At 39.9% G+C, this 16,275-nt stretch overlaps 1 protein-coding gene across 1 annotated transcript; it reads right to left on the reverse strand.

Moving 5' to 3' along the window:
* Positions 1 to 342: 342 nt before the first annotated feature.
* Positions 343 to 11,594, reverse strand: nradd (neurotrophin receptor associated death domain). Its single transcript, XM_020648505.3, has 6 exons — positions 11,089 to 11,594; positions 6,048 to 6,180; positions 5,571 to 5,918; positions 3,981 to 4,191; positions 3,725 to 3,867; positions 343 to 2,280 (listed from the first exon to the last, which is right to left on the reverse strand). The coding sequence occupies exons 1-6, from the start codon at positions 11,125 to 11,127 to the stop codon at positions 1,967 to 1,969; spliced, it is 1,188 nt and encodes a 395-aa protein (XP_020504161.1). The 5' UTR covers positions 11,128 to 11,594; the 3' UTR covers positions 343 to 1,966.
* Between the last annotated feature and the right edge of the window lie 4,681 nt (positions 11,595 to 16,275).

Genomic DNA, 16,275 nt, shown 5'->3' on the forward strand with positions numbered 1-16,275 from the left:
TTGGCTTACATGTACTGTATTTATATATGGAAACTTTTAATATCAATATCTATCCATAAGGTTTGACAAGTTCATTATCAGTGGCGCCATATTAATAATTTAGTTGTACGCTAGCACTTTTAGCTGTGTAAACTATTTTGCAAGCTTGTAGAAATTCTTTAAACCAGTTAGAAATGTGTTCAGGTCTCACACAAGACTCAGGTGCTGTTGCAAATCATGAATTTAATTGAATTTTTCTTAGAAACTACTTAAGCCCCTCTGATTTTCAGAATAAAATAATGTAAGCAAATGTATGCTGCTATGCTAACTGCAGATTAAGATGCCATTAAAAAAAAGGAGCAATGACTTCAGTTATTTATTAAATGAATAAAACTCTAAAAAAAAAAAACATGGAGGGATACCATAACAACATATATACACAGAACCGAACATTTGTGGCGTTAAAAAAAATATCAAACCATCTGAGGACGTCGCAACAACGTAAGGTTTGTTACAGAGTCCTGTAAGGTGAGAAAAAATAAAAAGCCATTTGTAAATCCATTCGTATGTTTTATACATCAGTGCGCACAGTTTTTTTAAATGTGCGCTCACTGACTCTAAACTGATTTTAAAAACAGTGAGTTCGGATTTACCAGTGTCACTTGCACAACACAGATATTAATGCTTGGACTAGATTGTGTCAAGCTTCACACTTTAAATGGTGATGAAATAAATGCAGAAGGAAATGATGTTGACGTGAACACATGCATTGATGATACAGCATCTATATTTGTTTTGCTTTTTGTCATACAAGAAATCAAGGCGATAAAAGGAGCTGTGCTTTCTGAATATAAGAGGAAAAGATTAGCCTCTACTCATGTTTTCAGACTCCACAGGTCATTCTCAATCTCATGCCATGACCTATTGAATAAAACAGTTACATTGAAGATATTTACATTCATGGGTGATTATTAGGAAGAGCTAAGAAAGGTCATTTATATTTTTTTAAATGCTACATTTTCTTGTCTTCTAATGAATTTCTAAAAACAACACTGGTGTATAACATATATCCTCAGTGTAAATAAATAACAAGGCTACTTAGTGACAGCGGCAGAAAAAGAATGAAATGATCAAGAGTGAAGAAAAGATTAAAAGTGTTCTTATAAAGAAATCAGTAACTGGAGGCATCGCTGGGATTGTTAAGATCTAACAACAGAAATTGGCCAGGTAAACCCTAAATTTGGTTTCTTTGGAGTTTTCCTGTATTCAGGACATGCACAGGAAATGCTCCATTACAGGGAGAGTCACATCATGTTGGGAAGTAGTGTTATTGGAAGAAACCATCTCCCCTTTGGCAAAAAAAATAAATCCACAGCAGTTCCACAACTGCAAGTGGTTACTGAAGAAGTGATTCATATAACAGGGATAGCCAGACATAAAACTTAATGATCCACACCGGCCATTTTAGTTTACATTAGCAAATAGTAGGGCTGATTTTTTAGTAGGAATACATCTGATTACTGACTGAGTAATACAAACAGTGGTCTTAGGATAATAACACTCGTGCCACACATGTAAACATAGTTTTCTCCTATTTCTGCTGCAAGCAAATATTCAGTAAAAACCCAGATTTGTGTGCATGTAAACAACTTTGTACTTATTGTTGTGTATGTGGAGTAAATTGTGAGTCACATCCTATCTGTAGTGTTCACTGAGCAAGGCACTGAGGCTTGAAGAGATTTCATTCATGCAGCTTATCCATAAAAAAAACATCAAATGGTGACTTATAACATGGGTAGAGGAATATATTACAAGAATATGTTGTTCTTTTAGCAAAACTGAATTATAAATGTCCACCAAGCAATTCCAAGCATCAAAGGCAGCCTCTTACAGTGACAGAGGGGCTGATGTCAGAGTGCCTCCCTTCTCATCTCAATCTGTTCTTCACTTGAGTCTCTTAGTGTCCCATAATGTATTTGAGGAGCCGTTACACCACGGAGACACCCTGCGTTGGAGAGTTAAGACCCGAGACCACGTCAGGCCTTTCGATGCGGGCCAGTGCAGAACACAGCAGTCCCAGAGTGGAGCCTTCTTTCTGGGCCCAGTTAGAGAGGAGCGTGTGAGCGGGGGCCTCTCCACGCCCAAACAGGTCCAGCTGTTCAGGCTCGTAACCCAGCGCTGCACCCAGCTGCCTCCAGCCCCGGCCCCCTCCCTCCTGAAGGAGGCGCTCCACTTCTTCCTGTCTGTGAGGGGGGAGGTTGATGTACAGACGATTGTCCTGCTTGCTGTCCCTCTTGGTACCTGTGGAAACAAAGTAAGCTCCGTTAGAAAAAAGGTGCCTCGTCATCATTTTACAGGAAAACTTTCAAGTGGTCTGAAGAATTTTTGCACAACAAACAAACTTCTATCCACAGTCACTGTTTATTCCCTTAGCCCACTGTATGAATCAGTGAAGCCAAACAAATGTGACATATCCATTTACTCAAAATTTGTATTTGTTGAAATCAATTTTTGCTAGCTAGCAGTCCTCTCTGCACTGTCGTTAGTTGACACGTTACAACATGTCTTGGTTCATTACTGCTCAGACTGTCTAGCACGGGATAAGCTTGAATCATGGTGGCGAGAAAGCACATTCATAAACATCCTTAAACTTCTGCACAGAAATGTTACTGCTCATAAGGAACCTCAAAAGGACAGTCGACAGTAAAGTTCTCTCAAAAAGATCTAATGAATTCTTATTCTAATGGAATATCTTTGACAGTAAAGATAAAGGTCATTTGAGGTTTTATAAACAAGGACTTTTTAATCATACAACGTACAAGTCGTCAGAAATAGTGCGACAACTTGATTAATAACAACTCAAGTCCTGTACCCTGCCTTCAGATTGTGTATGAATTTATTTCCGTTTTTTTCCCTTCCCTTGTGACTTTATTGCTCTAAGGGCGCACTCACACTTGGCAAGGTTGTCCCGTACCGTGCTCATGCGTAATCGCCCCCCGCCCCTACCCATTCCCCCAATGACCTGCACTCACACTGCCACAGGAGTAACTGGACCTAAACACGGTTACCTTTCAGCCTACATAACGTTGCATCACAACACATGGCTTTACGTGATCATGAAGCGTTCTCAGTTTACAAGACAGGCGGACCCAAAAGAAAAATTGTTTAAATAAAATGGACGCGCGGTCGAGTCCGCGTCCCACACGTTGGCGAACAACACAGAGAACATGACGGCTATTTTACTGACTTACTGGCTAATTTTGAGTCATATTAGTCAGATACAGCCGTAACACTTTGGTATTTCTCGATAATGGAGGCGAGCATTGATTACACTTCATGTGCAGGTAGTGCACCCTGCTTGAGCTCCAGCATGAGCAACTGTACAAAGCACACCTCTTCCAACCATGCCAGAGCCAAGGAAGTGTAACGTGTTTGCGCACGAGTCGGAGCACTCAGACTAGTCGAACAAAATGGACTTTGTGGGTGAAGCTTGCTTAGGCACGGTAGGGATTGCCTAGTGTGAGTGTTCCCTAACTCTGTGTAACTCTTTTTTTTTGGCCAGGTCTCCCCTTGTAAAAGAAATCCTTGATCTCATTGAGACAAACCTGTTTAAGGAAATGTTTAATAAAACCAAAAAAATACATTCAAATAAGGCTCTAGGTGTTTATTAGCCTTGTTAAAACATCTTCTGAAGCTTTCAAAGCTTTATTTCAGATTAGCTTCAAAGAGCCTACGTCTACCACACCTTTGCTGGGCTGGTTGTCCTGTAGGCTTTGAGAGTCCAGAAAAACACCGCTGTCACTTTGGAGCTTTTCTCCCTCTGGAGATGTTCCCAACTCAGCCGCTCGGGCCTTAGAGAGAGCCTTCTTCTGTTTACACGATTTCCAGCTGCGAAGAGCACAGAAAAACAATGTCAGTTTAAGCTGCCCACAGGGCAAATCTTATTATCATGATTACATCCATATAAGGGAAAAGACCCATCCTGGGTGGAAAAATCTTACCATTTATAAGCCACATAAAGGAGCAGGCCGAGCACCACAGCAGCCAGAACAGACACATAGGCCAGGATGTTGTTGCTGCCGCCTCCGTCCTGCGGGGTAAACTTGGGTGTTCCAGGAGCGGGACTGGCCTCCCCCTCAGTAACACCAGACCAGCTAGGAGTCCCATTAGCCCCATCCAGAGCAGGACGAGACAAAATGTGGAGCTTCTTATCTATTGAGAGGACGTATGTTTTAGGATGAGGATCATTTCATCTGCACATCAGAAACACATAAAAGCAGCATAAATCAGAGCCAGAAATAATCCCACAGAAGCCTGCATGCCTTCTATAATGATACCCTCAGTCATCCTGCTCCCCTGGGGTTTTGAAACCTTTCATTGCCCCTGTTTCTAGCCTCTTTCTCCCTCCTGCGGTCTGCCTATTTTAGGATCAAACACCACAAGGTACTGTGCTGACCTCTCTGGGGTCGAAGGGTTACGACATAAGGACCCAGAGTGTGTACTCGTGACCTTACTCCCGGAGAGCGAGTGGGACGAGTTGTGAGGGTCAGCAGCCTCGCTCAGCCTTCAGGTTCTTGGAGGCAGTTAACCTAAAGACCCGTCAGGCTCACAGCAATTGGATTACAGCACTTATGGGAGCTCTTTTTTTCTCCACTGCTCATGTTTCCTTAGTTCAGAGTGTTACAGAGCGTTCAGATGAGGTGTGGATGCAGGTGTTGACCACATGTCCTTGAATTCTCGCAAACCCTCCCACACTCTCTATGCCTCCAATTCTTTTATCTTTTACAATAGCTGCCTATCCCTGTATTAGATCTTTAACAGATGAGGCTCTCTCTTTTCTATACTTCCCTTATTGTCAGGATATCCCGTTAAAAGAACGGGTCTGTCTTTGAATGCTTGCCAACGTCTATAGTCTGCCATGGCACTCCAAAGCCAGCGGTTCATCCCAACAACAGCCCATATACATTAAAAAATGTTTTTTTAAAGTAAAGCAAAATTCTGCAAAAAAAAGTGCAAGTGTGGTTTTTCTTTATCTTTTGGTCGTTGCGGATTATTTTACTACACTTGTAAGAAAGGAGTATAACTGTAATATCAGACTAAGTTAAGTGTCCATGTTTATCATATTAAAGGACCAGGTCTCCTACACTGACAGGCTATTTCAAGTGTCTTTAAAAGTGTTTAGGATTATATCTAAAAACAGAAATATTTCAGGAGCAGGATCATTGAGGAAAAGGAAGAGGTGTTTGGCTTTCATGTCATTTCATTAGAAATTGGCCTAAACAATTAAGTCCGCTATTAAACAGGTTGCTGATTATGTTTCAGTAAATCAACCAGTGGATAATTTGACTCATTGCTTCTGTTTTAAGTCAAACGATTAGAGGGGTTAACCACTGTACGGTTTAAAACATGTTTTTATAAACTTATAATCAGTCAAAAGTGCAATACATATGTTCATACAAAGAGGATAATATAGTCAATATAGTCTTTTTGTTTTTTTTGTATTTCATGGGATTTGTTCAGTTTAAGACAAACGTAAAACATGCTCAAGGTTTTTTCTCTCTGGTATTTTTAAATTCCTTAATACCACTCACCCATGCACAGTGTGTCAGAGTTGGGCATGCAGGGTCGAATCTCCACCTCGCTGTCCGAGCACTGGGTGCAGTTCTGGCAGGGTTTGGTGCCACTGACCTCTTCAGAAAAGGTTCCCGGGCCACAGTCCTGGCACTGGGTGTTTCCTTTGAGGCCACACTCTTGGGAAACACCCTGACCCCTCTGGCATTTAGAGCAGGGCAAACAGAGTTCTATGCGAAAGTAGAGGCCACTTCTACATTTGCATTGCGTGTCTTGTGTGGCAGAACAAGAAGCCACCATGGTGACATACCGCGGGCACCTTGAACAGTGATGGCAAGAGTCGAGGTCTTCTGACGAGGAAAATTTTCCTGGAGAAGCGGTTTTGAAAAAAATCAGTCAGCAAATATATATCTGTTAAACTCCATGACAGAGATAATGATAAGGCAGGTACACTGTATTCAGCATTGCTGGGGTAACATTAGATGATAATAACTCACCCTGTGGGCATGGCGTGCACTTGGTATCCTCTTTCCCACACTCTACCTCCACTCCGAAGCCTGCAGGACACAGACTGCAACACTGCCCCGACTCAGTGAACTTACCACTGGCACAGGCATCTCCAAAGGTGACCTACAAAAAGTTGAATTACAAAATTAGGAAAAAGAAAATCAGTCTAAATTAAACAACAATACAATGTGGGGAAACTTTATCTTGACAGAAAAGTTACAGGATTTGTATTCCACTGGAGTAGTTGCCAAACAAGAAAAAAATGTGTTTTTTTCTGTCTTGGACACGTTTGAAAGAAATCACACGCATCCCGCCCCTGTGAACTGAAAGTGGCCCTTTTTTATAATCTCTCTATCTGCCTCTGTTTTCACCCTTAAAGTGCTCGGAATCCTTATCTGCAAGTGGGTAATGGAGAGCCCAGCTTTGCTTATGACATGAGGGATATTTCTGACATTCCTAACGGCTTGTGCAGCAGCGTTAGTGCCTGACAGGAGTGGCTAGATTGAATTAGATTGAATTAGATGGCTTTAGACCGGTGGAAAGAATAAGACATAAAAGGGTGAAGGAAAACACTCAGAAAAGAAGGAAGGAAGAAGTAAAAATGAGCTTCCCCTCGCCCACTCGTTGCAAATCAGTGTGAATGCTTGCGTGTGTGAATACAGTGTGTGTGTGTTTCTTGACTTAAGAAAAAAAAAAAGACGGGGTGGGGTTATAAAGGATACGGCTCCAGCCCCAGGGGAGGGTGTCAGTTATCCAAGGCTGCCCAGCATGCGAGTGTCTGTTTGGGTGAGAGGGGGGTCCTTTGAAGTCGCTAAGCCCTGCAGGTGTGTTTATGAAGGTCAGTGTTTCACTAACTCCCCTTCTCCAGGCTCTAAACGGCGGCATCTTAAACATGCACACATTTAAAGGGAGATCGGCCCGCTCTGCCCGAGGGCTGACAAGAGCAAACAGATGTCTAACAACTCACCCATGCAAAAGGGGAAAAGTAACATCTAAACAACCCACTGATGTCTCTCTTTGTCTCTGATGTCTGCCAAAACACCCAGGCAACGTGTGTGAACCTGTAGAGCAGGTCTTTTCGATTACTTCTTCCAGATTTGAGAATGCAGACGTGCTAACAAAAGGCTCTATTTAATCCTGAGAAGAAAAATAGTTTGGTTTTAGCAAATATTTCATCATCCTAAATCATGTGGTACAACTATCCAATCCCTGGTCCAAAAAATACAGCAGATGTTCCTAACAAATTAACTCGCCCCTTCTCTACTTCATGACTGTTCATGGTGGTACTTATGACATGATTGAGGGTAGCGTAAATGGAAGTTAATTTGCCAAAATCAGTATAAAAAAGCCGACAGCGTGATATTGCCGTACAGCAGTAAAAGAAAAAGAAGTCAAGAGATGAAGAGTGTTAAGTGAAACTGACAAAAATACATGAATCCTGCATTTGTCCTCCAGTTTGGGCATTTTGTCTTCTTACGGGATTCAGATATTGGAATGTGCCATTATATGATTGTCCTGCAATACATTAATTAATGCAGAATCACTGCATCATGATATCATCGGGCTGTGCGTCCCCGCTGGTCTCACGATTCAATTACAATTCTCCTTTCAACGATTACATTCAATACCATAATGCATCCTAATAGGTTGCATTCTCAATTTTCTATACTGCACATTGCTACGTTTTCATCAGTAAGGCAAGCAGTGAGATACAATTGCTTTTTATTATTCAGAAAGTCAACATAAATGTATTTACATTGTAAACCAGAATAAATAAATGATACAGGCCTCGTTGTTGCCAGATAATGTTCAAGCAACATCAGTACGCAATAATCCATTATGTCCAGTCACTGCATTGATATAGCATCTGTATCGTGATACATTGTAGAAACAATACATTTCAACACCTCTAATATCATCGTCATTGTGGACCATGTATCACATTTCACTTCTTTGCATATCGTATCATGAGTTCCCCCGTGATAACCATCCACTTCTTAGGATCTTTTAATAATAAAAAAACTTTCTCTGTTTGGCTGGGTCAAAAGTGTGAGGTGTAACATGCCTTAGTCTGGGATATATAACATCCTTTTCATGTCTATTTTTTACCATAAATTGTTGAAGGGCTGGAATGACGTTGTTAAAGGATCTTAAATGGGCCCACAGGTCATCTCAAACACACACCACACAAACTCTGGCCAGTCACAAAACACTGAAATGTTCCTTGCCGATTGTACAGGAGGAGCAGCTTTAAAAAACCGGGCATGCCACCTTCCAAAAACTACACCCAGTTTTACTGATGATTTCTGAGCAGCAGCCACAGATTGCAGATCCGAGGTATTAGGCTGATAGGGTGGTAGGATCCAGCAGTTGGGATGTTTGGAGTTGGCAGACTGTGACTGAGCCTGGACCATAATAACTTGCAGCACAAAGGCTTCCTGGTAGATCTCAGCTAACCCTCGCTCACCTCTCCCAGCCCTAAATCTATACTCTGGTAAATATTTGGTGACAGTGGCTCTATCTGTTTTATTTTTACCCTTCAGCTTAGATTTCTGCGTTTTACAGTGACCGGTGTGAGTCTGGGATGGACTCAGACCAGGGGCTGTAAAAGCCTGGCTCTTCACCCACGGGTACCGTAAAATATTTAGTTTTTTTCCCCCATTGGAGACGAGTGTGAAATTAAACCATACATGGATACCGATAAATGTTTATCGGTATAAAAAAAAATATTTCAGTGTACAATTAATATTTATCACACAAACTTCTGCCATGATAATTAATATATTGCGATATCGATGACACTATGATTTAAAATTGAATTCATTAGAGCAGTGATTCCAAAAGTTTGGTCCGAGGCCCCATAGTGGGCCCTAAAGGTAAAGTCCAGGTGGACTGTGAGAAGTTGTTTAAATCAATAAAAGTAACTTTGTCTCCTTTTTACATCTTTGCACTGATTTCATTCATTTTAAAATATCCGGATGTACAGTATGTGGGTGAATTAATTTTCAAATGTACATGTTTCATTTTGCTTTGCACCCAGAGAGTATCTTGCCCTGGGGGGCAGAAGGTCTGAGGGGAAGGGGGGGGGGGGTGCAGTTGCTTTTTCCATTAAGGTAAGAAGCTGCAATCTGTGGATTCCCCAGTGAGAGCAGAAGGACCACCGAGGAGGTCTGCTCTGAATGGGGCCCTCAACTCCACGGCTGCCGGAGTCACTCAGTCATCAAGGATCTCACACACACACACACACACACACACACACACACACACACACACACACACACACACACACACACACACACACACACACACACACACACACACACACACACACACACACACACACACACACACACACACACACACACACACACACACACACACACACACACAAAGCTTTTCTGTGGCTGAAACATTTCCCCTCCCTTTTTGAAGTGGGACCACGTTTGAAGAGCATTGGCTGAAGTTTCCACAGTTAATCTAATCGCGTGAAAATAAACACAAAAAAGGATGCGCTCTCCCTCTTTCCATGTGAAGACAATGACCCCATGAGCTTTCACGAGCTGCCCGTGACAGCAACAGACAAGAGGCCTCTCAGCAGAGACAGCCATGAGCTGAGGGAAAGTAAGCTGCACACTCCTGCTTCTCCGATAACTGTCATTAGTGTACGGGGGAGCAGAAGGGACAAATTAAAGGACAGGGGTTTTTTTCTTTCCCCCCCAGACAGAACTCTCCCAAACCTACAATCCTGAATCCTGAATCAAACAGCACAAACTTTTAATCTACTGCACCAAAGATCAGGCACATCACAAGTGTTTCTTTGCCCCCCAAAGACATCTGTTAACTACTCTGTGGAAATTCAAATAACTGTGGTAAAAAAAAAAAAACAACCCCCCCTTCAGACACACAAACACAAAGACACACACACACACACACACACACACAAAGACACACACAACCACAAAACTGTAAGAAACTGATGATAATTGCTTCAGTCCAGATATCCAGACCCCAGCAACGCTAAAAGCTGGGCAACTTTTCACCAGGAACTGCCTTGGGCAACAAATGTGGCAACTTTTACAGTAAACTAGAGACTATAAGAGTGAATGGAAGAAATCAATGAAGGATTTGAACACATACTTTAAAAAGATACAATCAGCCTGTATAATACATCTACCACTGAGTCATGCAAGAATCATTGGAGGGCACGCATGATAACTTCTCAGTGGTGTAAAGAAACACATTCAAAGTACTTGTGTTCTGAGGGCAGGACAAAAACAGAATCTTAGATTACCTTGTGATCATAACACCCTGCTGATATGAAGGAGATACACATCTCTTCAAGATCTGGAGTTTTATCTCAACACTTTGATCTCACAAAGGTTCTGTGACTCTGATGAGCATGTCCTGACAGGACTACAAGCCCCATGGGCGAGTGTCAAATTATTGTCTGCATCTGTGGAGGCAGGAGCCTGCTTTTCACACTCATCCTGGTTTAATAACACACTATCAAACATCCCTGAAGCTATCATTTGTCTTTAAATTCCATCATTAATCCCAGTGTTGGAGCATAATTATGGTAAACTGTCTGCTCTTGTGTTTTGTTATGGTCTGATGTTTTTTGGCTTAATCTCATATCTAAAGGATGTTTTGTGACCTCTGGAGTCCACAGCAGCATTTGTAGATGGGAAACAAGCAGAACAAGGAGTATGGTTTCAGTTAGTTTAGTTTAAATCTTACAAAGAAAGACCGGGTGGTATGTAATCAGATGCCTTCCCCTCACTCTTTCCATTGTTATTCGCCAGCTTCAGAATGACAACTCATATTCACCAATGGGAGCCATGTGACACAGCTTTAATGAAATATGGCTGTGGTGTAAATCTGATTTCCTCTGGGAACAATGGGTCAACATTTAACTGAGTGGGTTGAGTTTTACAAAAGCTATATTATGATGTTGTGTTTACAAGAGTGTTAAATAAGAATATATTGTATAAAGGCTTTTGTTCGGTTAGATCATGCCATTATATTGCTTACTTTTACAAGCAGAAGCGCGCAGATGCCAAAAAGTTTCATGTCTTCTGTCTCCAAAAATCCTCCTCCTCCTCTTCGAGCTGGGAAATGTGTGCGTCTCAAGAGCTCAAACAAAAGTTTTCCAGTCGCAAAGTAGGTGTCCTTCAATCTTTCTATTGTCTGCGTCTACATTTGACGCTTTTTAAGGGTCAACTTTTCGTAAACTTTCCGATACCGCAGACGCGTAAAGTCGGTAGAGTCCAGGAATAATCAAGATGCTTTTACGCATGAGGAAGTGGCTTCAGAAAGCGGACTGTGTTCTCCGCGGACTCTCCCAGTTACAGCTCGGTGGGCACATTTCCTTCTTGGAGCGCATTCCCTGCTGTTACCGAGTAAGTTGACACAACGTTTCTTCTGTTTCAGGCTGCAGGATGCAGACAGGACTGACACTTCTCCTGCAGGTTTGCAACAGATGAGGCAAAGGGGGGGAAAAAAAACCCACCGCGATCTCTCCTGGGTCTTTTTTTTCTCTCCTCCCATCTCCTCAGCTTTCACAGGAGCTCTGTGATTGGCTTCATCCCTGCGACGGAAGTGACGAAATTATTATGTTTAAATAATATAAGTAAATATTTACACAAAAATATAACATTTATTATCTTTATATTAGCACACAATACAGATCTAACGTCCCTATAAGTACTTAATATGTTTTCTATATTACTGAAATCCCTCTTTTATTTGATTTGCATTTAATAATGTCTATTTACCTGAAGAATTAGTGCACCTATTTAATATTTACGTTTGAAAATGAAGGAAACAACATGAAATGAGTTTATTTATTTATATAGATATTAATGCTCATATTAAATACATTTTTAAAAATCCTGAGGAAAAACTCACAAGATGTTTGTACACAGTGTGAAGCTGTAGCTCTGCTGCTATCTTCGAAAACGGGTTGAGAGAAACATATACATTATTAGCTGACCCCTTTAGTAGTTTAGCTTACTATAGGACTTTGTTTCACATTGGCTTGCCAAAAATACCTCTTGAAAGTATACGACCAGGGGGGTCTGACCTACTCTAAACAATATTTATGAAGACAAAAACCAACAGTTACAACATTGTAGTGTTTAAAATTGTCAGCTAATATAATAATATTTTGCCTACATTGATGACAGTAATGTGAACATAAGAATTAAGCTTCAGAGAGCTATACATTAATGCTACATTGTAAACGTCAATACATCCCAGTGAGTTTTTCAGGCTTATAAAAATGTGTTCAACATTATGCTTAATAAATCTTCACAATCATACTAGCCTGCCATAGCTTATTTAACAACATTTAAATAACACTGACTATTGTTCTTTTCCAAAGACATGGCAAGTTTATTTTTTTAAAAGTTATATCAGTTCATACACATTTGGCCAAACTGTACACACTCTTAGTAAATTTAAGAAACACGACACCATTTAACATCTTGTAAAAATTACTTTTAATTCAAATTTTTAAATAAATGTTAAGGATTTGCATAATAGTCTACATTTCTTTAATGTTTTAAGTTTATTATTTAAGTCACTTTCATGATTAAAGTTGTCAAGACATTTTTTGTCATGATTTTACTATAAACATGTAGAATTGTCATAGTACCGTCTACCCCCACCCCCCTCAACAGAACAGTCGATACTGTGGAACACAAATCTGCAAAAAGATTTGAAGAGAAATCAACAAGATTTGTGGACGCCACCATTACTTTAATGACTTTTTTTTTTTTAAATTCACATCAGTATTGCTCTCGTTAATAAACTGCTTTAATATATTGGAATGAGAAATAAATAATTCAAAAACTCTAACCACAAAACAATGTTTTGGTTCTATTTTCATGAATTTCTTTTACATATAAAACAGTTGTAATAAAACATCTCAGTAATGTATCATAAGTCAGTGATTTGGTATAACAGTTTAATAATTGTTTTTTAATCTACTCCTTTAATCATAAAGACTGGGTCAATAGCTGTAGTGGTTTCTGTCAGTGCTTTGGGGGATGGGATCATTTAGTCAAGTATTACCTGAGTAGATTTAATTTAATTTTACTTGACACTATACTCCTCAGTTTTTCTGCTACACGTTGTACCTTTTACTTTACTACAGTCATTTTATAGTTTTATAAACGTGTTGCTTTGCTAGTCCAGGTATAGTTTTTTTCGTAATCAAAAAATGTGTTATTACTTCATTTCCCAGCATCACATTTAGTAGCTAAAATGAACTTTCCTTCTGCCACAAGGAAATGATACATACATTAATAAACCAATTATTTTGTATCACAATAATATCTGAATGCAACATATACTGAGAAAATGTTATTCAATAAATTATACTTTTGATTTATTCTGGTTCTATTAAAGCTGAATTTTGAATGTTTGGATGCAGGACTTTAAGGTGTATCAAAGTTTTAAAACTTGGTGATTTTACTTAATTAAAAAATTTTGTTCATATTTATAGAGCTTAAAATTACGATGCATCGTACGTTGCATTTAAACTAAAGCGCATATTCCCACAACATTGTGAATGAATGAATCTAAAAAACTGTACCAGAGTCTTTGGATAAAACCATTAAATTAAGCCCTGTGTCATTTATCCATTTTACAGCCCTACAGAGGTTGTTACATGTAGCTGTGATCAGTTGTTATCAGAGAGAAAAGAGAGCATCTGAATCAAACAAGAAGCTCTGAAGAAGAAGAACATGTTTGATCTCAGCCATTCAAAAGATTAGAAAACCAACGCAGGCTAAATGACACACCTTGTAAATTGTAGTGAATGCATGGCAGGGGGCCTGCAGACTTCAGAGGAAAACAAATGGAGAGATCTCTCAGACACAATTCTACTTACACTTCAAAGCGAAAGAGGAGGGATGAGAGGAGACAGAGAGGACGCTGCTGCTCTGATAAAAGTGGGAGCTGTATTTCAGTCATGTGGAAACCTCTTTCATTTAGCCTAACACACAGAGAGATAAACACAGAGAGATTCTTTATTGTAATTAAGTAATTAAAATAGTATAGTTAGAGTGTAATCAACACTGTAAAATTGTGAAATTTGCCAAGAGATTTTTGTAACTGTTGTCATAAATGTGATTAATTAATTTGATAAGATCTTCATTTTTTTTTAAATAAACTTATTTGATATTTGCTGAAATGCACTGCAAAAGTAGCGTAAAAGTTTTGTTACTCATATAGGTATTAAAATATCTTACTTCAGCATGCTGAATGCAAACCAAAACTGTAACATACTGTAATTGTAGTTCAGCAACCTGGCTCATTATTGATAACATTTAAAAAAAAAAAAAAAAAAAAAAAAAACGTATTTCTTGAAAATCATTGTTGTAATCCTACATAACTGGTGTGCTCCCCCCTCCACCCCACCCCCACCTATTTAAAGTCTACAAGCTGGAAACTTACTTGGAAGAGACAGATGTTTTCAATGCAAATATAACAAACGTCAAATAAGTTATTTTAAAAAAAGCAGTCAAACACATTAACAATCCTTGTCACTTCTTGAAGTATCCTTTTCTTTACCGCCTGGCTGCATAAGGCAAAGACAAACGTGTGTTGATAAAAACAGCTGAGAAACAAAGAGAGACATGATTGGCTAGGAGAAATGAACCAGAGGAGGAGAGTCAGGAGGAGGCCTGAGGTTGTTGACGGAGGCCTTTTTTAAAGGGTGTTGTGGTTCTTGGCAGCAACAACTTGAACAACACTTCAAATTGAAGCATTTCATGACATCCATCGCCTCAGCCTGCCCTCAGGACCTGAGAGGTCAGAGGGGGAAGAGGCTCCCAATAAACGTGAGTGAGGTGTCAACCCCTCCCACCATTGTCGGAGGAGCCACATCAGAGGGTAAGCATCCCTCCTCACCCTTCTTCACCACTTCCCTTATTCACTGTCCTGTGGTTTTTGTTTGACTGGGGGTCTACAGGTCGGTTTTATCACCCGCTGCACCCCTTCTGAATTGTTCCCCTGGAGGTGTTTATGGGGAGGCCGACAGGATGTTCGGCCCACCAGAAGATCAAAGTCTCCTCTTCATGTTAAATGTGCCGTCGCTCAGTGTGACCTTTTCAACTCGGACAGAGTTAACATCACAGACGCATGCGAGGCTGGGATTACAGCAGAAGAGCTGGAAGATCTGCATTACGGCAGCGGATCAGTTTCCTTCCTGCTGTTGTTCACACACAAGTATCACGGCTCATTTTTCAGTAATGTGGGATCTTCCACGAAAACTGTCTGTGCCTCACAGAGATGAGGACTCCTAGATTTAAATTTGGAGTAACAACATTATCAGACATTTTCAAGACTCTGACTGCCACTTTAGATACAAAAGAGTGGAAAAAGGAGCTCATAACAATCAAAGTTATTTTTAAGTTATAAGGTGAAGAGACTGCCTCCTTTTTGAAAAGATTTTGGGTATTTTTTTTAACATCTTTGAAGAACAACAAAGGCTAAGAAATAGACATAACAGAATAAAATAGGAAAACGTCTAAATTTAAGTAATTGTTTGAGTTCATTTGACACTTTTTGTCTCACTTTGAATGCAATTCAGGACATCTGATCTGACCAACAAAATATATTTATAATATATTCACATTGACTTAAACCTATTTGAGATGGACTGATTGTCCCATAAATCTTTTTATCTCCATTTAACGCCATGCTGGATCTGAGTGTTGATGTAAAACAGAGCAGTGTTAGACAGAACTGACAGTATGCACAATAGCATAGTAGACAATCTACTGTGTGTTGCTGTTGATGAAAATAAAAAAATCTAACACTTTCAGACTATCCAAAAGTCTTGATCAGGAAGAAAAATAATAGATGTACATATTTTGTGATTTTTTTCACTACTTCAACAATTGAACTCTAGTATCCATCATATGTCTCTTCACTTAGTTTTTCTGAGCATCACTTCCAAAATGAATTTATGCTTGTGTACTTTAATGGGTATTGAATTCTTTCAAATTCTTCCCTTTGTCTCTCCTTCTCTTTCTACTACCATGACACTGCATTACAACTGCTTTCTAACCGCAGGAAAAAGAAGCAAGCAGGAAGTGAATTCCTCTGAAGCTCCCTCACAGACTCTCAGCTCTCGTGTTCCACAGTCATCAGATGTTTGTTTGTTGTTTTCAGCTCTTTATATACAGTAAAACCCCCAGTACAGAGAAG

This window comes from Labrus bergylta, chromosome 8 (assembly GCF_963930695.1).
Source record: "Labrus bergylta chromosome 8, fLabBer1.1, whole genome shotgun sequence".
NCBI lineage: Eukaryota > Metazoa > Chordata > Actinopteri > Labriformes > Labridae > Labrus > Labrus bergylta.